Below are 20,990 nucleotides of genomic sequence, written 5' to 3' on the forward strand. Positions count from 1 at the left end.
TTCAAAGTCTGAGCGTCTGATCAGATTCCAACTTACATGACAGTGTGCATGATTCCACCCTTAGAAAACTCTCTTTTTTGTTATCAAGCTAGCTATAAAGGACTCGAAAAGTGGCTTTTCTGGAAACCTCGCGAACTAAACCGCGAGAAATTATTTCATTGCGATATTATGATTCATGTCGTGCAGTACCACGCACGCGCAGCTTTACGTTTTGATTTTGGTCTAATTGTGATCCCATCTATTGTAATTTTGGGCAACGTGGGACCAAGCGTTCCTTCACCGCGTTTGAATGAGCAAAAGACGAAGGTAACGCGTTCCAGCGAGGAAAAAGCAAGGAGGCGCAAATGGAGCGCGACATTTGTACTGTATTGTATTTCGCCCAATCAACGACGTTCGCGTTTTCCCGTCCTTGGCGTGGCTTCCCGGTTTTTCTCTGCGTTCTGATTGTTTATTTGTTTGCCTTGCCTTTTTGTTTGTTTCCTTGTCTGGTAGTACGGGCAACATTTTCCTTTAACTTGTCTCGCAATATTGTTGCACATTGCAAGTTGAAACTCATTGTTGCGCGTGACCAACTTACCTCGCTGCAAATTAAGTGTTGCAAGTTTGCGGAATCCTGTGCGTATGGTTGGTCAGTCGCGTGTATTTAAAACAAAGATGCTCCACTCTTTCTTTGTTAGTAGAGATGCTAGTCCATCACAGGTATCCCCCAGCATTAAATTCCAATTTAAATTATACACCTGGGTGTAGAGAGACGTGGAAAGTACAGTGTCTTGCTCAAGAACACATCATAACCCTAACCGGGGCTTGAACCAGGACCAACGGCTTAAACCGGATTCTAGCACACGGAAAATTGAGAGGTTTCAGACAATTTCCAGCCCATGGAAGGTCACTGGAAATTTCGAGAGGGTGGGGGGAAGGGGGGAGGGGGTTCTCAAAAGCCAAAAATTTTTAAAAAGTATGAAGCTTAACTGGAATCTCTATAGGGGCGATAACGAGATGTAATATATCAAACACGAGAGACTGTGTTTCATCGGGATATCCAAACACCGAGAAGAGAGTTGAAAATACGACGCGCCGCGGAGTATTTTTGACGACATTCGAGGTGTTTGGATAGCCGATGAAACACTGTCTCGAGTTTTTGATATGTCTTCTCAATCGAAACAAAAACTGAGGAGTAAACGGACAAGTAAAGTCGTCAAAATCTATGCTAATTGAGACAAGGTCTCCAAACCTCCTTCACGGTTGTGATTTTCTTTGTTTTAACTTGATGAATTATTACTGAGTTTGAGAAGGCATATTTCCCTGTGTTGGTCAGTTTAAGTGTTAAGCTGGAGCAAGGGTTTTTTACTTTGTTTTTTACTTTCCGTATATTCATAACTTATTTATAACTACATGTTGCACAGATGACGATTGTTTGCATGTCATACCAAACAGATTATATAGCTAAGGAGTAGTATTTACATCATCCTGCAAGCAGAGCCTTTTCTTCCTATACTAGTTTCTATGATTTGTAGAAAAAAGAAGGAGTATTTACAGGTAAACTTGATCTGCTATTAATACAATGTCACTTAGCCCGACATTTTCTGTGCATTTTATCAGCAGTTCGATATTTCAGGTGAACTGTCTATTTCAGAGTGGAGCTTTTGGAATGGTTCTGACTTATTTCTGATTTCAACCTCGCAAAATAGACAAATTGCTTTAGCACGGCTTGATAAATAAGAATCGAGAAGTCTTCACTAGTTCCTGGAATCCATATATTTCCCTTTCTTTTCCAAAGATGCACCACTCCACAAGTTCCTTCAACTAATTCAGTTATCCAAAACCAAAGAAAATATTCAAGACAGAGAGCTCTATCGGCAAGTATGTCTTGTCTCTACTCTTTCTTCTTCTTACTGTCTGAAGTGTTTGCCTTTTCAGTTGGTTCTCTGAAGAAAACAGCAGCTATGCCTCTCTCCAAATAGGTAAAAGGATCACTCGTATTGCTTAAGTACATCAAGACCTGAAGAAACGACCCCACACAAGCAATGATTAGTAGAACTTCAGCTGTTGTGAAGTCCACCATACGATTCTGGACCACAATGAAAAGGACACTACCAGCAACGGACAGCTTAGTGACGCTGAAATTAAAGAACAAGTACAAAATAAATAATTAAAACAAATACTTGACCAGTTAAGGCAGTGTCCACACTACGCCAGAGAAATTTGAAAATGCAGCTTTATTCTACGGTTTGGAGCTTTTCAAAATGCTTTTCAAACCGGAGGAATTTGAAAAACTCTGGCTTTGCGTTTTCCTGCGGACAGAAAATATTTTAAAAACAGAGGTTTTTTAAGACGATTTAGTCATGATAATAATGTTATTTCCCTGACATTTGATGCGTTTTCAGAGTGAAACCTCTGTTTTCAAATTCCTCCCGCGTGGTAAATGCATGCAAGCAGGCAAATACTTCAATGAACTTCCAAAAATATTACGACCCCCGAAAGCAGCAACCCTCCAAAAGTAGTGATTTATATAGAAAGCACCCTGTACTTAACTCACACATTATGGATAACAACCAAAAAAGATTTATTATAACAATAACATCTTACAATGAAGGATAGAGTGCTTCGTTTATAGTTTCCACTTTGCCTTGGACAAACTTAACCACTGGTCTTATAAGTCTGCTGCCTGCTCCTACAGTATGGTAAAAAGGATTAACAAAAAAATTGTCAGTAAAAGTTAATTAAAGGAACATTACCATGAAATGTTGTTGAATTTATTCTCAATACAGTGCTGAATTATGACTTAGTATCTTCACTAGTTCATGAAATGCCCCTGGAACCAATGTAGATCAATATTAACGACATTTTCAGTACTCATGGTTACTACCAATGAAAAGTCTTTAGATTTTGACTTTTTTATGTCACGCTCGTGATAGTGTTCCTTTAATTACTTTATTAGAGCACAACAATTTCAACATTGATGCTCAACTTTGTCTTGACTATCAGGCAAAAGCTTTTGTATGAAAACTGCACACTTACTAGATCACTGCCAGTCAAACATTAAGTCAAAACACATCCGTTTTTACAGCCAAATAAGTTTAAATCCAGAACTACGTAGAAAGCAACCACCAAAGTTTTACAAACAAATACACAGTTACAGGGTTGCCACCCACCGGAACAAAAAAAATGCCCGACTTTTCACTGACTGTGAAGCAATTTTCACTGACCTTGCAGGATGATTATTCTGGCCAGTAATCAACAAAAATAAGGATGGCTCAGATAACTTTAAAACAAAATTGCAATGTCTACATGAAAACATCTAATAAAATAATTTGTGGCAACGTTAAGATAAAATTCCCTGACTTTTCACTGACTTTGAACAGGGATTTAGAAATTCCCTGACCTAACACTGTACAAAACTCCCTGACTTTTCACTGACCTTGAATAAAATCTAATTTCCCCTGACTTTTCCCTGACTGTGGCAACCCTGACAGTATTAATTTACTCGTCACCTTTTACAGTCCCAATGACTACGATAACAAGCCATGCATCAGAGTAGAGTGGCACTGCCATTTCCACTCCCTTGAGAATGTTTCTTGCCCGGTGGGCTTCTTTGAGTACCAGAAGAACTACCTGCAAAAAAAAAAAAAAAAAAGAATACTTTTAAAATTCATACCAATTATATTTATTTAATAAATATTAATGTTAAAAAAGTGTTTCAATTGTCATGAAAGGTCTTATATTCATGACCATCATCATCAACTGGCAGTAATTTTACTTTTTTAGGGTAATTTCCTCTCCCTAGCAATTCACAGGCTAACCAGTTAGCCAAAGAAGTGCATTCCAGTTAGTCTTTAACAGTTAGCTCTAACATCGGCAATAGCAACACAATGTATTCAGCTTTAAAAAACTACCTTTTAAGGGTAGTTTTCACTAGCGTAAAAGCATAATCTTTATTATTACAACTTATGCAACAAACGCAGATGCAGTGGGGTGCAGTTAAGTTGAGCCGTTTGTTGGAAAATTGTCCTGACAAAAGGCCTTATTATCAGCATCTTACTGCACCTGTATATGTCGGCTTATGTTTACACTTACATGTATGCACTAGTGAAAACCAGCCTTTACATGCTACAGCTTCTTGTTACCCCTTTAATCTGTCACATACATCCCATGGATGTTTGAGTGGTATTGTGAGAGATTTTTCAAGTGCAATTTATATTTGATAACTGAACTACACGACTGTACAGTACAAACCAAACATACCCAAAATGGTTTCAGCATAAAGAACTTGGTAAACAAATCCAGAGGGCAAAAGAACACAAGATACCTTCAGAAGAAACAACACAGTCAGTTAAACTGCAATTACATGATTGAAGTAAAATGTGTCAACTTACTCAGTCTGTCATTCAAGAAATAAAAATACTTTGATAACCATCAATTATTATGATGGTACAGACAAACAGTAATGACGGTGAGCATAATTGACACTACCACCTTTCAAAACCTCTTGCAACATATATTACACTTTCCAACTACAGCTACAAACTTAACATTAGGAGTCACTCTTGCAACTGCTTGGTTTCAATCTGATGTCATCTCAAACTTGCACAATTGTATAGTGTATTTCCTTGTGCCTAACCGCAGGTTCACACAATTATACCTGCCAACCTGGTATTATAATGATACTACAATGTATATAATCTTGAAAATTCCATCTATTCATTCATCTGTAAGTCAGTTATTTAGTCTGCCAACAAACAATCCACATTTTGGGGTACATAAAATTTGAAGAGAGAACAGACTGAGGGAATGCTTCATGTAGCTAATAATTAACTGCAAAAAACCCCTAATTTATATGGAAACTTGCTATGTAGGCTATCTGACTGTCAGTGAGTTCATCTGTCTGTCTGTCTGTCTGTCAGTCAGCCAGGCAGCCAGTCAGTCAGTCAGTCAGTCAGTCAGTCAGTCAGTCAGTCAGTCAATAATTCAATCCCAATTGCTTAAATTGCAAAATTAACTGCGATGATCATTCTTCACTTTCATCTACTACCGCAGTTCATATATGAATTATTTCATATAAACTTCACATCATTTCACTCCTCACGGGAAGATATGAACTCAATTAATTGACCTCGCTCCCAATGTGTGGCTTCATAGCTCAGTTGGTAGAGCGTCGCACCGGTATCGCAGAGGTCATGGGTTCGAATCCCATTGAAGCCCTGATTTTTTCAGGCTTCTTCTTTCCAATTGCTTAAATTGGAAAATTAACTGTGATGATCATTCTTCACTTTCATCTACTACCGCAGTTCATATATGAATTATTTCATATAAACTTCACATCATTTCACTCCTCACGGGAAGATATGAACTCAATTAATTGACCTCGCTCCCAATGTGTGGCTTCATAGCTCAGTTGGTAGAACATCGCACCGGTATCGCGGAGGTCACGGGTTCAAATCCCGTTGAAGCCCTGATTTTTTCAGGCTTCTTCTTTCCAGTTGCTTAAATTGCAAAATTAACTGCGATGATCATTCTTCACTTTCATCTACTACCGCAGTTCATATATGAATTATTTCATATAAACTTCACATCATTTCACTCCTCACGGGAAGATATGAACTCAATTAATTGACCTCGCTCCCAATGTGTGGCTTCATAGCTCAGTTGGTAGAGCGTCGCACCGGTATCGCAGAGGTCACGGGTTCGAATCCCATTGAAGCCCTGATTTTTTCAGGCTTCTTCTTTCCAATTGCTTAAATTGGAAAATTAACTGTGATGATCATTCTTCACTTTCATCTACTACCGCAGTTCATATATGAATTATTTCATATAAACTTCATATCATTTCACTCCTCACGGGAAGATATGAACTCAATTAATTGACCTCGCTCCCAATGTGTGGCTTCATAGCTCAGTTGGTAGAGCGTCGCACCGGTATCGCAGAGGTCACGGGTTCGAATCCCATTGAAGCCCTGATTTTTTCAGGCTTCTTCTTTCCAATTGCTTAAATTGGAAAATTAACTGCGATGATCATTCTTCACTTTCATCTACTACCGCAGTTCATATATGAATTATTTCATATAAACTTCACAATAGGTCAATCTGTTGTTCAAAGACATAATTTAGTTTCAATTGTTATATCTCTTACCAAATGGCGGACAAAATACTAATTTGTTGAGTGTCCAGCAATGGCAAAATTAGAGAGTTTCCAAGCAAAAAATTAGCCAGTATGGTCCCAGCAAAACAAGTCAGGATACTTGAAACCCAGGAGGACATCGGGTGTGAGTATGCAAAGGACACTGAACCTGTAACAACAAACATTAAGGTCTGATTATTTAAATAATGTATAGACAGCTTTTAAGAAATCCATGGTCTAAACAGGATTTAGACCATAGGCAACTTTGTTTGCATTTCTAAAATGAACAGCAGGTCATCTACACAGAGTCTTAAGTATACCTCAACAGAATCAAGTTGCAAACTCTAGGTCTTACTTAGAAATATCCAGACATGTCTGATCATAGTCTGTCCAGAGAGTGATAGCAAGAGTGATAGTGGAGCCAAGAGCATTCCCCATGGTGGATGCAAAAAATTAAATATCTGCAGACTTCTTTGGGAAAAAGGAAGCTTTTTAGGACTTCCCCTCCTGGATGTCATCACCCTGTCATTATCACCTCTACTCTTGCTCCCTAAATTAAATCAAGTAACATCTGGAAAGATCAAACTACAACTGAAAAAACAACCATACAGTGTATGGTCATGTGTATGGTGTCAAGGAATTATTTCAATACGAAAAAAAAAAAAAAAAAGTAAACAAGAGGGAGAAAATCTGAACCATCTGACTTCTGTCATCTTTGCGCTGTTATTTCCATCAGTTTGGAAATGCACCTTACATTTGGACAGATAATTATTTCATTGGAGGAAAGAAGGGCTTAACTGCAGCATACCCTGAATAATCAAGTAGAGTGTGGAAAACTCTTCATGCAAACTACATTTCAGAAATCAAATTTTGAGGAAAATGCTTGAAGCGGCAAATCCCAGATGCAAAACTTCTCATATGAAAATGAGTTGGATTTGAATGAAAATGGACACATTGACATTCAAATGGTTTTTCACCGAGACTCGTTTTGACACAGAGGCGCAGGGAAACCAGAAAATGGCCAATATTGTCAGGTGACAAACAGCTGCCGGCAAGCTGTGCACTTTTTTTCCAGCTTGCTCAAAATTAAATGGAAGATGAATTGTGTTCTTTTCCTTTCCATCGGACAAGAATAAAACACACGACTATGAAAAAAAAATAGACTTTAAATTCTTTACCCGGTCTTGTGATGACAGTTACGTAAGTCGCGCATTTCGACGCCCTTACCTTCTGCCATCCGCAGTTTTAAGTTCATGATAGTGTAATGAACACATTGTAACACTGGAAACATGGGAATCTTAGCAAACTGCTCCGCATATAAGTTGAAAATCTCTCGAAATTGATCCATGGAAACGGTCGTCAGATTCCGGAGGGCCAGAGAGCAACGAAGGAATGAAGAATCGAAGACAGAAGATAAGAGAAGAGAAAAGAGTCGAGTGAATATAAACAAATGATTGAGCCTATAAGGTCAGCGGCTTCACTCGACCCAGTCCTTGTACGATAAATTTAAACAAAATGGCCGACTTTATGGAAGAAGATTCCATGGAAAGCAACTCCGAATTATCAGACGACGAGGTTTGATTGTGCAGTTTCTTACTTAATATACCCCTTCACTGTTTTGCGTAGTAGTTATCTGTAGTTTTTAATTTCTCTCGCAGCTTCAGAGAGACTTCGCCAGCGGAAAGCTTCAAGTCGGTTTGAACAGGATAAAGCCGCAAACCAAGACACGTGCGCCGTACAACAACATTGTAAGTTTATTCTTGTGATCCATTCCTTCTTTTGGGGTCTAAACTTTGATTAAATTCATTTCCGTACAAAATACCAGTTCATTACTGTCCGAAAGGGACTAGTGCTAAAATACATCCAACGTTTGTTGCAATGCATTAGTTTTATAAGCTAAACACTGGCTAAAGCATGAATTTTTGGATACAATCAAAGTCCATCCAGGAATTTAGATCAGAATTTATAAGGGCTGGGGTTTGACCATCGATAATCTTGGTCAATTCTGTTCAACAGATCTGTTTTAAGAATGTCCGAACTCACAGATGTACATGCAGAGTCAAATTTGTGGAGACATGATTGTATATGTGCACAAGTTTCATTGAATTAATAGTTGAGTTTCATTCTTTTTAAGTGTTTACTTTTTTTTCACTCACAGCCTGGCATGAGGCAGAAATTGGAGCAGATTGCCCAAGAACTTGACTGGATTGAAAGAATGGACGTCACTATTGCAAGAGAGCAGGAAGACAAAAATGAAAGTCTGAAGACAGCTGCAATGTCTACACTCAACAGTGAGAAAAGTATCCATGATGACTTCCAAAGAGAAATGAGATTGTAAGTTACATATCATGTAATTATTTTCCTTAAATCTCTGTTACATTGATGCATAGTTGGTTTAGTAATTCATTTAAATTTGTGAGAATGCATCCTTGTATGTAGTAAAAAAACATTCCCAGTGACTTAAAATGCCACCATTACCACTATGGGGAGGCCTCCATGTAATTCACAATAAAAACAAGGTGAAATCTGACACTGGTCTTTTAAAATTCTGCTGGTAAATTTGTCTGGGCATTATTGGAAAGCATGTGTACAACATAAAGCATATATTTGCACTATACTTTTTTATCCTGAACCAATGGGCCAATTTCAATATACAGTGCAGCTCAGATATACCCGAACCAAAATATACGCGTAATGCGCGTCAGCCCAATACGCGTATACGCGTATGGATATACGCACATACGCGTATGCATATACGCACATACGCGTATACAGCATATACGCGTATGCCTGATTAGTATGTATGAGCTAACCTATTGTTTCTTCTTTTCTTATCAGGTCATTGTTGTTTTCAATGGCTTGACAGCTTGCCACAGAGCGAGAAAGAGTTTTCTTTATTTTGAATACGCGTACACAGTATACGCGCGTATGCCTACAGACTAAGCAAAATGTTAGCTGAAACTAACATTTTGCAATTGGGCACTTGACTGAAAATTAACTGACTGAATATTGATTAAAAGAGAGAGTATTTTGTCGTTAAATCAAAAATTTACTATTTTTTTTTTGTCAAATAGAACCGAGGATACACGCTTCAACAATCCCATCTTCATGGAGCAAACATCACAACCGAAAGATAATATCTTCTCGAAACAAAGTCTGAACACGGTCCAAGCAAGCGACTTGGAAACGTGTGCCGAAACACACAACTTTTCCTCGAAGAAATTAAAAATAACAAAATGTGAGGGGCGCACCATGGAATCTTCGATAAACAATTCTTTTGTCAGGAAGAGAGTAATTTACTATTTGAATGAACGGTTTGTGTCAGATACCGGAGATATCACTTTCTCGACAAGGTCGGAACGCTTCAAACAATAAACATCTCGCAAGCGACTTGCCGACGCATGCCGAAACACAGAACTGTTACTTGAGGAAAAAATAACTAAACGTGAGCAGCGCGCCACAGAAACTTTGATAAACATTTCTTTGGCTAAAGAAAGAGCATTTTACCGTTTGAATGAACGATTTGTGTCAAATAGAACCGGAGATATCATTTTTTCGACAAGGTCTTCGGAAAGCTTCAAACAGTAAACATCTCGCAAGCGACTTGCCGACGCATGGCTAAACACAGAACTTTTCCTTGAAGAAAAATATAATTAAACGTGAGCAGCGCCCCATAGAAACTTTGATAAACATTTCTTTGGCTAAAGAAAGAGCATTTTACTGTTTGAATGAACAGTTTGTGTCAAATATAACTGGAGATATCATTTTTTCGACAATGTCTTTGGAACGCTTCAGACAATAAACATCTCGGAAACGACCTGACGACGCCTGCCGAAAACACAGAACCTTTTCCCGACGTAAAAATAACTAAACTTGAGCAGCGTGCCATAGAAACCTTGATAAACAATTCTTTGGTAAAGGGAAGAGCATTTTACCCTTTGAATGAACGATTTGTGTCAAATGAAACCGGAGATATCATTTTTTCAACGAGGATCTTCAGACAATAAGCGCTTCGCAAACAACTCGCCGACGCGTACCGAAACACACAACTTTTCCTTGAAGAAAAAATAACTAAACGTGAGCGGCGCATCATAGAAACTTTGATACACAATTTTTTCGTCAAGGAAAGAGTATTTTACCATTTGAATGCATGATCTGTGTCAAATATAACCGGAGATATCATTTTTTCGACTAGGATCTTCAGAACGCTAATTCAGACAATAAACATTTCGCAAACGACTTGCCGACACGTGCCGAAACACAGATCTTTACTTGTAAGAACATAAAGTTCACGTGTTAAAATAGGGAGTTCAAGCGACTGTATCAATTTTTTTCCCATTTTTAGTAGCTTAAGATCAAGTGTCGACAAACTGTAGTTTGTCGGTGAATTTGCGAAGTGATCGAAATATGATAGCTTTTATTGATCGGCATGACGTTTTAACAATATGCAAATTTCCCTTTGAAGCCATTTTCATTCTCAAGAAATATAATGTCCTTTGTTTGACTAACAATGCTTCACATAAAGAAACTTGTGGGAATGCATAACAAAGAGACATATACGCGCGTATATACGCGTATATATGCGCGTATATACGCGTATATGTGCGCGTATTGACATACGCGTATACGCAAAATACGCTCGTATGATACGCGTATGCGTAGTTCGCTTATATCTGAGCTGCACTGTATTAAAATTCTAACTTGGCTTTGAGGCTTAGGGGACTAAAACCAAAAGAAATTATTATTCATCCCTTGTACTCGATGCGACTTGTTTGGTTTTATTTCCCCAAGCCTCATAACCAAGTTAGTATTTTAATAAATCAAAATTAGCCTATTTGCCAGATAGTAAATATATTCCAAATTATGTACAGAATGAGTCATTTATTTGTATGGCTAAACAATGTAGTTGTTCCATACACCATTGTCATCCTGCAACTTTCATTCTTGTTTATTCAAGCCTTGAGATGTATTGAACTTGTTAAATAAATTTCATTTTAAGTTACAAGCAAGCTCAAGCTGCAGTTAATGAAGCACTTCCTAAACTAAACAAACTTGGGATACCAACCAAACGGCCAGATGACTACTTTGCAGAAATGGTGAAAACAGATGACCACATGCAAAGGGTAATAAATTATTACTTTTGTTAAATAGAGTAATGTGTACAAAGTATTATTGTCTTGCATTATACAATCCGGATGAAGTGTGTATTTTTTTGGTGACTACTCAGCCTTTTTTTGCCTAATTAAGTTTACTTAAAGTGCTACTATATGATGAAATTTGCATCTTTCCTATCTAAGCCATTTTAAAACATAAACAAGTAGTCTGTATGAGAAGAAAATGTTGTTTACTATTTTCAATTATCTCTTTTCATTCCAGAGATATTCAAGTTTTTAAAATATGGAAATTAGCTAAATGATGACATCATAAATTCAACTATAAAATGTTTAAGCAAGCAACCGGAATGATGATCCTGCTGCCAGGTATACGTTGGATCAATAGTGATCTAATCGGCTTTACATATAAAATGAAGAATACAAAAGCAAAAACCGACACAACGTAGAATGATTTTTTAAAAGTGTACTATATTTCGGCTGGCCAAACCAGTCTTCTTCAGGTACAATGGAAGATTTTACATTGGTACATGTTTTTATGTAGCCGATATTTACGTAATACCGGAAATACGCAAAAGTAATTGATAGTGTAAATTGAAGATAAGCATACGTTAAAATAAAATAACATGATAAAAGAACATAATAAAAGAAAACAAATGGAAACAATTAATATGTTTCTTCGCGGATGTTCAGAACATTAGGATCAATTGAAAGGCCGCGTGCAAGAACGTCCCCTAGATTTTTCGGCCGTTTTTGAAAGTGCTTAAAACTAACTGAATTTTGGCATGTGGGCTTCGTTTCACCTGAGAAACATTGCTCTGAAGTTTTTTTCGCTGGGTTGCTTTTCGTTCTCGAGAAATAACGTATGCAAAAAAGGCACACAGGTTGGAAAAACCGAGTGGTTTATTGCATACGCAATATCTCGAGAACGAAGCGAACTTTAGCGCGAAAACTACGGGACATTGCTTAACATACCTGAACGAAACTGCATGTGAAATTTGGAGCGTTTTCGACAAAGTTCACCTTTGATTAAAATACCTGACGCCCTTTTCCCGCCGAGTCCTTCAAATAAACGAAGCCAGGCCTTTGTTATGATAAACAGAGCCGATCGTTTGTTATAATAGCCAAGCCAAGCCTTTGTTATAAGTCGAAGTCTCGCCTCGGTTTATTATAACAAAGGATCAGCCTGCCGCGACCGCAAGGACTTTGATTTTACTTAGAAACCAGCAAAATGTCAATTTCATGCAGCTTATATAAGCTCAAATTTGTTGATTTCAGGTCAAAAGTGCTTAAAATGTTGACTCATGTTAACGCGCGACGGCAAGGATGTTGATTTCTCTTAGAAAGCAGCAAAATGTCAATTTTACGCAACGTAAAAGCTCAAAAATGTCGATTTCAGGTCTAAATAGGTAAAAATGCTGATTTCACGTTAACGCGTGACGGCAAGGATGTTGGTTTCACTTAGAAAACAGCAAAATGTTAATTTCACGCAACTTATAAGCTAAAAATTGTTAATTTCAGGTCTAAACAGGTAAAAATGCTGATTTTACGTTAACGCGTGACGGCAAGGATGTTGATTTCACTTAGGAAACAGCAAAATGTTGATTTCACGCTGCGTATAAGCTCAAAAATGTCGATTTCAGGTCTAAATAGGTAAAAATGCTGATTTCACGTTAACGCGTGACGGCAAGGATGTTGATTTCACTTAGAAAACAGCAAAATGTTAATTTCACGCAACTTATAAGCTAAAAATTGTTAATTTCAGGTCTAAACAGGTAAAAATGTTGATTTCATGTAATGCGTGACGGAAAGGATGTTGATTTCACTTGGAAAACAGCAAAATGTTAATTTCACGCAACGTATAAGCTCAAAAATGTTGATTTCAGGTTTAAATAGGTAAAATATGGCGGCCGGAAAATAGTGTTAACATCTGGAACTTACTTTGGTTATCTGGGACAATGATTATCTGCACTGAACAAATAAACATCAAATAAGCACTTTTCTAAATACAGCAACGTCTTAAATGGCTAAAAATCACGAGATAAATACATATTTTTCGACAAACGTGATCGTAGCTTTATGTCACGCACCGCCTAACAGATTAACAAATTAACCCGTCTGCGCAACGTACGGGTCTCCATACATCTGCATGTCCGCTGATCCCAGAAGTTCAAAACACTACAAATCATGCCGATATGAAATAAAATCAACGCAACCTGGATCACAGATCTATGTTACCATCAATCGCTACTTGTTGGCCATTATTACCTTTAAATGAAAAAAGCCGAAACAATCTAGTTACCAGTTCGAGAAACGCGAGCAGAACGTGATCGCAATGCATGCCGGGAAGGGTCTTTACACCTCGTGCGCGGGAAAACATGGCGGTTGATACAAGAGAATTTTTATAAGTGAAAAACCAGTTCTCGCTTTCCAAACTTTGACACTAGCAACGCTTGGGAAATGGGCCACAACTCACGAGAGGGTATTTTTCTTGGGCAAGAACTGCTCTTGGACTTTGCTGCCTGGCTCGATCTGACTTCGAACACCGATAATACGATTACGGTATATCAGCTACCTTCGAAGTTTCAGAACACATTTTGATTCTTTAAAACGTGCTGATGACTTACGGGTTTATTGAGGCTTTATGATGCCTCTCAACCACCAGGCAGGCACACAAGGTACTTTAACACTATGCTTAAGATATTAGTTGACAGAGTTCTAATGCGGCACATCTCTTTTTCGTTCGATGGTGTTTCGTTTGCCGCTCAATCGATTCACGTGTTGTGTAGCCTGCAGTGCAGGCGTCTTATTGGGGCGAGTTAGCGTTACAACCTTGCGAGCGCCTTTTTAGACCGCCATGTTAGACCGCCATGTTAGACGGTGGGGGATGGGGGAGGGGAAAAATGAGAAGACAATGACCTTGGGCAGGCGAGATTTTCTTCGCTCCACCCCTCCCCTATCCTTCCTCTTGCCTATCATTCACCCCCTTGGTAAAACTTTCTTTCTCTCCCCAGTCTTCCACTGCATGAAAAATTCAAGATGGTGGCTAAACTTTTTACGATGTGAGCGCTCGCTCAAAAAAATCTCGCCTGCTCTGCAGACTACGTGTTGTGTTTACATCACAATAACCGATGTAAACAATCTGTTCCCAGATTTCCGCTTTATATACTATTTTCCTTTGACTTTAAGGCAGCTAAGATGCAGTGGAATACACTATAAACAGTCTGCCTGTTTGCTGTTCAACAAAATAATAAGGTTTCTTTTGTTTTTGTTCAACAAAAGATCTCCAAAAGATGCTGCTTGGAAAACTGAGCTTTTTGCCAAAAAAAATCCAGAGCAATGTTTCTCAGGTACAACGAAGCCTACATGCCAAAATTCAGCTATTTTTGAACACTTTCAAAATGGCCAAAAAGTCTAGGGGACGTTCTTGCACGCGGCCTTTCAATTGTTCTGCCTTTTTGAATTTAAAAAGCTTCCCTGGCCTTACGGAGAGAGTCTCGGTTAGAAACGATTTTTTCGATGGGGATTAATTGCATGTCGTTAGCAGTGTGGTTAGGAGAGGACAGGAAATATTTGGCGGCTGTGGTAGGTTTAGATTTGTTGTTAGGGTTATCTATGGTACGGTGGTGTTCATTAAATCGGTCTTTTAATCATCGTTTCGTCTCTCCTATGTATTGTAAATTACAGCGGTTACATTGAATCATGTTTTTAGTGTCACAGGTCAAGTTGGATTTTATGGCGCACGTTTCCCCGGTAGAAAAGAAGGTATATGTAGTAAGTCCGTGAGAAATGTAGCGACAAGTAGCACAGTTTTTGCCACAACAGAAAGAACCAGAAGGTAGTTGGGGATTAGAAGAATTAGAAGAGAGTTTAGCTGTAACTAGTAAGTCACGAAGGTTAGGGGAGTGTCTGAAGGCTACAACAGGCAAATGCTGAAAAACGTTTTTGCAGCCGTTAGAAGAGAGCAACAAATTGTAATGTTTTTCAGTGATGTTAGAGATGTGAGGGAGTGATGGATTGAAGGTAGTTATAAATGGTATACGTTTAGGTTTGTTGACATCTTTGGTCTGTAACGAGAGTCTGCGGGAGTCAACTTACCACTTACCTCCCTAAACAAGGTTACAACTGTAATTTCGTCACCAAACAAATACGACGAGCTGCCAACATCCCCAAATCCAACCGCTCTATTCATAGACGTGATGTAATATTGGGTTGAATGTATGATGTTATCACTCATCTCATTTGCATAGTTTATACATTTTTCAAACTTAATTATCTCAGGAACTAATGCAGATATTGCCAAATGGTAAACAGCATTTTATTCTTTCCTGGAATTCTATGCGATACACCTAAAAAATCAAGGGGTAAAAATTTGATATTAGTACCACTTTAAAACAATATTTACTGTTTTGCTTATTCTATTACTATATTTTTAGGCAAATAAATGGTTTGTTGGTTGTGTTGTTATTGTTGTTGTCATTATACACAATCTAATAATAATTCTTTCTACCGTGATCCCATTTAATATCAGGTAAGGGCAAAGTTGCTGAGTAAGCAGCAAGCTATGGAGAGATCAGAGAAGGCAAAGAAACAGCGAGAGATGAAGAAATATGGCAAAAAGGTACTTCAAGCAGTGCTCTGAAAACAGTTAAATTTCACATTTGCAATGGCCAATTCCCTTTGTGAGATGCACCTGCTGGGAATTATGGTACAGTAGTTGCATTCATCATCTTGGACTGGATGCATGCATTTGTTTTGATGAATATAACTACTATGATTCCCTGCAGGCACATCTCATGTACTGTAAGTAATCTTATGGAGTGAATGGGTTGAGTTCCAGCGACTGAGAATTCAAACATTTGGTTTCTTACACAATACATTGAGGCTTGTACTACATGTAGGTAGTATGTAAAAGAGTGGCATACATTTGTAGTAAGTTGTACAATGTGTAAGTACAACTAAGTTGCTAAAAACGGATGAAAGTGCTCTCTTGCATGACCCTTAAGTTAAAGCAGTAAGGCCTCATATTTTACTTCCCACTTTAAAGCAGTCAGTGTCTTGAGGTACATTTAGTTGAAGATCGAGGGCATCTAAGAATGTGGAACCTTCTTTAACTACTTGTAGGTTCAGCAAGAGGTCTTACAAAAGAGGCAGAAAGAAAAGAGAGAGATGATGGAAGCTGTAAAAAGCTATAAGAAAAGTGAGTTGAGCCTTACCTTCATATTTGGGAAAAAATGGTTGGGGTACTGACTCTTTGACACACTGACTGCCAGACAGATGGATGAATAGACCAACGAAGAGACCAACGAACAGATGGACATACAGACAGACAGATGGACAAATACATGTGGACTTACTGACTGAATCCTCTTCATGTCCTGTGGGACATAAATACAACAATAATCTCTCCCCATTTAATCAATACTACATGTACCTTGTACATGTGCATCACTTTTACCTATCCCATGTGAGTTTTACCCACTTAAGGACAACAAACAACTGTATGTATTGTTCTCTGTCCCTTATTTTATATGTCTTTATTTTTTGTGTAGCAGTGTACATGTGTGTTTCCTTAAATGCAATCAAATGCACTGTATTTTTTTAAGGAGGTAAGAAAACTCCATTAAGTTCAGCAACATTAACTGGAGGTGAAGATGAATTTCAGATACAGGCTGAGAAAGACTCCTCGACCAGCAACAAGGGAAAAGTCATTAAACGGTAATTTGTGTCTCTATCTTTCTTTCTTTACCTATAGCAGTAGTGTATTCTAGTAAACAAAATCTATTAAAATTACTCCTTATATGTTACACAGCCTGTAGCACTAGCAATACAGCATGGCTTCGATCAGTCAAGAACAAGTGCCAATTTTGGCAAGCCTTCTGTACAGCACTTGTTACGTTGTGCACTGGAGATTATTTCAAAAGATCCCACCCTTTCAGGGTGCAACCAGTTGCCTAGCAACTTGGAGACCAAAAACAGGAATATGTCATCATCTGGCACTTGTTACACCAACTATTTAGGATTGTTTATAGATTTTTATTACATCATTTAAACTGTGGTCCACATTGCTTATACGCATGTTGCTGAATCCTGGTCTGGGAAATTCTGATTGGTTAAAAGTGTATTAGTCACTTTCAGCTGTAGCCTATCTCACTTATCCAGTTAGTTGTGGTGCAGTGGGATAAACGGTGAGAGAACAAATAGTGAAGAGTGCAGCTCATTTCACCAAACCCCTCTCTCCTTTTTTTGCTCGGTATTTTCCATGCTGCACCCCAACTAACTGACCACCTACATTGTAGAAGAGGCTTATTCAGCTACTGCTTCTTCTGCAGCGATGATGTTATTAAATTTTTTGAAACTGCCAACTGGAACCTCAGTAGTGACAGTGACACCTTTTTCCTGTGAATTAATTCAGTGTTAACCACGCATTGGTAAATAGATACAGTTACTGGACTCTGGATAAATTACCTGGGCAACCTCATGAGTCTGGTCAGGAGCCCATCACTAGGAGCATGCAACTCCCATACTGAGCCTGTCACAGCATTTTTACAGACTGGCCTATTTTTAGGCTTCTTTTCCCGTGAAATAGATTAGTTCCAGTTTACATGAGCGTGCATCAGTAAGAAAAAAGATTTTTTTTTTCTTGTTAATCTTCTAGTGAAATGATGGTGTCAGTTAAAACTTAAAACTGTACTTGCGATTGGTCACTGAGGTTCCAACAGGGGTTCTTAATTCTCATAAATTGAAACTAAAAATAGGTTGATCTGTGGAAACACTGTGCCGAGATTATGGGATAGTTGCACGCTCCTAGTGATGAGCTCCCAGTCTAGTATGAATAACATTCTTTTGCATGCTGTCAAGAAGGTTTATGACTCAATATGCAAATATCAGAGAACTTGATATTTAGCGTTGTTTAATTAGTGATATGCCTGCCATTATATTACAGCAGTGCATATCACAGCAGATTCACATTTAGGGCATCTTTGTGGTCTGTTTGCCTCTTTTATTTTCTAATAGTCAATTGATTGTTTGTGTTTGTTTATTTTATTTTTGTTTGCAGTGGAAAAAGCGGAAAGAGAAAAAGGAAGGTAAGTGACAGCAAAGTGATGGATTAGGGACTAGTAACAAGTAATTGTAAATCGCCTGATCCTGGGGAGGTCCTTGGATTTCAAGTATAACAAGACCCCTCCCCACAGACTGAGAACTCTAATCAAATGTCTGTGTATGCACACTCCGACCAGGCAAAAAGATCAATAGGTGCACGCAGGAGAGAGAAAATAATTTACAATGCATTATAGCTATGGTTTTTGCAAAAAAGGTTACCATGTACCAATAAATCTGGTGTTTAAGGAGAAATTTAAGGAGAAAGAAGAATGGCTCTACGTGAGCTCTATATATTTTGGTACAATTTTCATGAAGCCATCTTCTGCAAAACGGCTACAATGTTCAAGGTGTACTAACGGAATAGACCAAGGTTATGGCAATTTTTTTTAGTTCAATGTCACTTCAATAAGTCTTTCACTTCTTCCAATGACTCTCAGAACACTAAGCAATCACTATGGCTACAAAATAGTAATGAACCAATCGAATGCGCAGTGAAAAAACCGAGAGTCAAGTGGCTGTTTCTTTTAGCTTTGGAGTATGCTGGTTTAAAATAATCCTTTTTTTGTGATCAGTTAGAGCACAAAGTTTTTTTTGTCCTTCCGGTAACTGGGTTTATAGTGTTCATATATGAAAAATTCCTGCCCGATTATTGAGATCACATCGAAATTTTTTACAAAGGAACAGTAATAATACAACATCTCTGAAACTTAGGGTAAGGGCTTAACGTTCATGAACGTATCAGCATCCTTATCTCTTGCACAGGATGCAAAGTTTGGTTTTGGAGGAGTCAAGAAAGGAATAAAGCGGAATTCTTCGCAAAGCTTCTCAGACGTGAGCTCTTTCAGTTCAGCAAAGCACAGCAAAGCACCAAGAGCAAAGTCAGGGAATGTTGTAAGTAACACTATCCTGTTTTGCATTGGCTTGCTTTTGTTTATCTCGATGCCTTATGAGACAAGGTGGGGCGGGGCTTTCGATAGGTATCGCGGAGAATGCGGAACCCGAGACCATACCTCTGGCCTACGCTGGAGTCTCGTAGTGGAATGAAAGGATGAACCGGCTTGTTCACAAAAGCCTTGCCCTATTACAAACCAAAAAATATTAGGATTTTCCATTTCTCGGGTGCTATTAAAGATACTGTGCCAAATTTAGGCAAAAGAAAATTTCCACCAAATTGAGTAAAACATATAAATAGCCAAGGTTCGTCCAGATGGACAAAATTGAAGAAGATTACTTGAAACGGATCGCGATATGTGTCTTTGAAAAACTGTTAGGCTGAACAGTTTTCAAAGTTGATGTCATTTGTTTGTCATCTTTAAGTAAAACGCCCGGGAGACATAAGCTTGTAATGAAGCTATGGTTTTGTCATTTAGATCCATAGAAGTAATTTCGTGGCTAAAATGTAGTTTCATTTTTAGCGAGTGTTTGGCAAAACTTAATATCACTCTCTTTAATATGTGACGCTGAACATGCTATGTTTAAGAAATAGTCTTTTGTCAGGCTGGTTGACCTTTCAAACTCTACACAATTTATACTTGACAACTTACACAGTAATTGGAACGAGTATAGTATATATCGGGTAATCGAGTAATCGGGTCGGTAATTTCAAATTAAAGCAGGAATTATCATAGTTACCCAATCAGAGCTCGAGGTAAAAACGAGTAGCCAGTGGCAAACGACCGAGAAATGCGGTATAAGTTAAAACATGTTGATCGATTTTCGTTTTGTTTTTGATTGGCGGAGAAGACCACATTAATCCTCTCAGATTTGCTAGCAGTCCCTTTCCATTCAGGTCTGAATTTCCGGAAATTTCCATTGACGAATGAAAATTTCCGAAAAAAGGGACAACTTTGTGAGGTATGCCCAAAGTTTTAATAGTTCCTTCCTGGAAATTTCCGTTGCTTTTGATTTTGGGGTGAACATCATAAGCCACACGAGTTCATATCAAAGTAAATTTGGTCCAACATTAGGTGATATACGACTTGGTACACTCATGGCATTCACCCATAAGACATATCACGATTTTCTCCCGGAATTTCTAGTCTTTCCTAGTGAGTGGATTGCATTTCAAAATTCAACAGTTTTCGTATTTTCTGGAAATGTTCCCAGGATATTTCCTATATGCTTCCCTCCCGTTTCGAAATTTTTGAAATTTTTCGTTGAGTGAAAAGCGCCCCTTGAGTAAATTTGAGGGAGTTTTTGAACCACTTGCAGACTCCATTACACGCCAGATTAAGCTAGAACGTTTTCGTAGTAATTATAAGAACGCTCTATGCTTTACCTACAGTCTAACCGTTTTTATTTCTTTTGTTTAGGGTAAAAAGAGGAAAAACGTTAGACCTGGAAAATCGCGGAGGAAACAAATGAAGAAATAGGAATACACTCGCTTGTGGATTTAGTCATTTGAAATTTATTGTGCTCAGCTGTTTCTGATTCTACCTAAGCAAGAATTCAGCTTGAGACCATGACAAAACGGTTGCAAACCTTGCCAGATTTACACTGTTGAACCCTTGCTCGCTATGGATAGAACAAAAGTAGCAACAGCAATTTTGAGCGTCGAATATTGTTAATATATTTGACCCAATAAAACTATCAATACTTTAAATGAACTAGAAACGTTAATAAACGCATTGTTCGACACTTCACAATTCACACTGGAGTTT

The 20,990-nt window shown here is 38.2% G+C and overlaps 2 protein-coding genes across 4 annotated transcripts; one reads left to right on the forward strand and one right to left on the reverse strand.

Annotated features, from left to right (window-relative positions):
• Positions 1–149: 149 nt before the first annotated feature.
• On the reverse strand, positions 150–7,610 carry LOC145467712 (trimeric intracellular cation channel type A-like). 2 transcript variants are annotated; one of them, XM_081451314.1, is made up of 7 exons: positions 7,343–7,610; positions 6,471–6,665; positions 6,128–6,284; positions 4,243–4,306; positions 3,492–3,612; positions 2,587–2,671; positions 150–2,117 (listed from the first exon to the last, which is right to left on the reverse strand). In XM_081451314.1, the coding sequence occupies exons 1-7, from the start codon at positions 7,461–7,463 to the stop codon at positions 1,874–1,876; spliced, it is 987 nt and encodes a 328-aa protein (XP_081307440.1). In that variant the 5' UTR covers positions 7,464–7,610; the 3' UTR covers positions 150–1,873. The 2 variants fall into 2 exon arrangements, with proteins under 2 accessions (XP_081307440.1, XP_081307441.1); XM_081451315.1 differs by lacking the exon at positions 6,471–6,665.
• On the forward strand, positions 7,610–20,989 carry LOC145467739 (putative rRNA-processing protein EBP2). 2 transcript variants are annotated; one of them, XM_081451339.1, is made up of 10 exons: positions 7,615–7,690; positions 7,774–7,863; positions 8,274–8,449; positions 11,115–11,238; positions 15,758–15,847; positions 16,351–16,426; positions 16,833–16,944; positions 18,287–18,314; positions 19,093–19,221; positions 20,643–20,989. In XM_081451339.1, the coding sequence occupies exons 1-10, from the start codon at positions 7,631–7,633 to the stop codon at positions 20,700–20,702; spliced, it is 945 nt and encodes a 314-aa protein (XP_081307465.1). In that variant the 5' UTR covers positions 7,615–7,630; the 3' UTR covers positions 20,703–20,989. The 2 variants fall into 2 exon arrangements, with proteins under 2 accessions (XP_081307464.1, XP_081307465.1); XM_081451338.1 differs by lacking the exon at positions 20,643–20,989 and having other exon boundaries at positions 7,610–7,690; positions 19,093–19,430.
• The last annotated feature ends 1 nt before the right edge of the window (position 20,990 follows it).

The sequence above is a fragment of the Orbicella franksi genome, chromosome 14, assembly GCF_964199315.1.
Source record: "Orbicella franksi chromosome 14, jaOrbFran1.1, whole genome shotgun sequence".
In the NCBI taxonomy this organism is placed as follows: domain Eukaryota; kingdom Metazoa; phylum Cnidaria; class Anthozoa; order Scleractinia; family Merulinidae; genus Orbicella; species Orbicella franksi.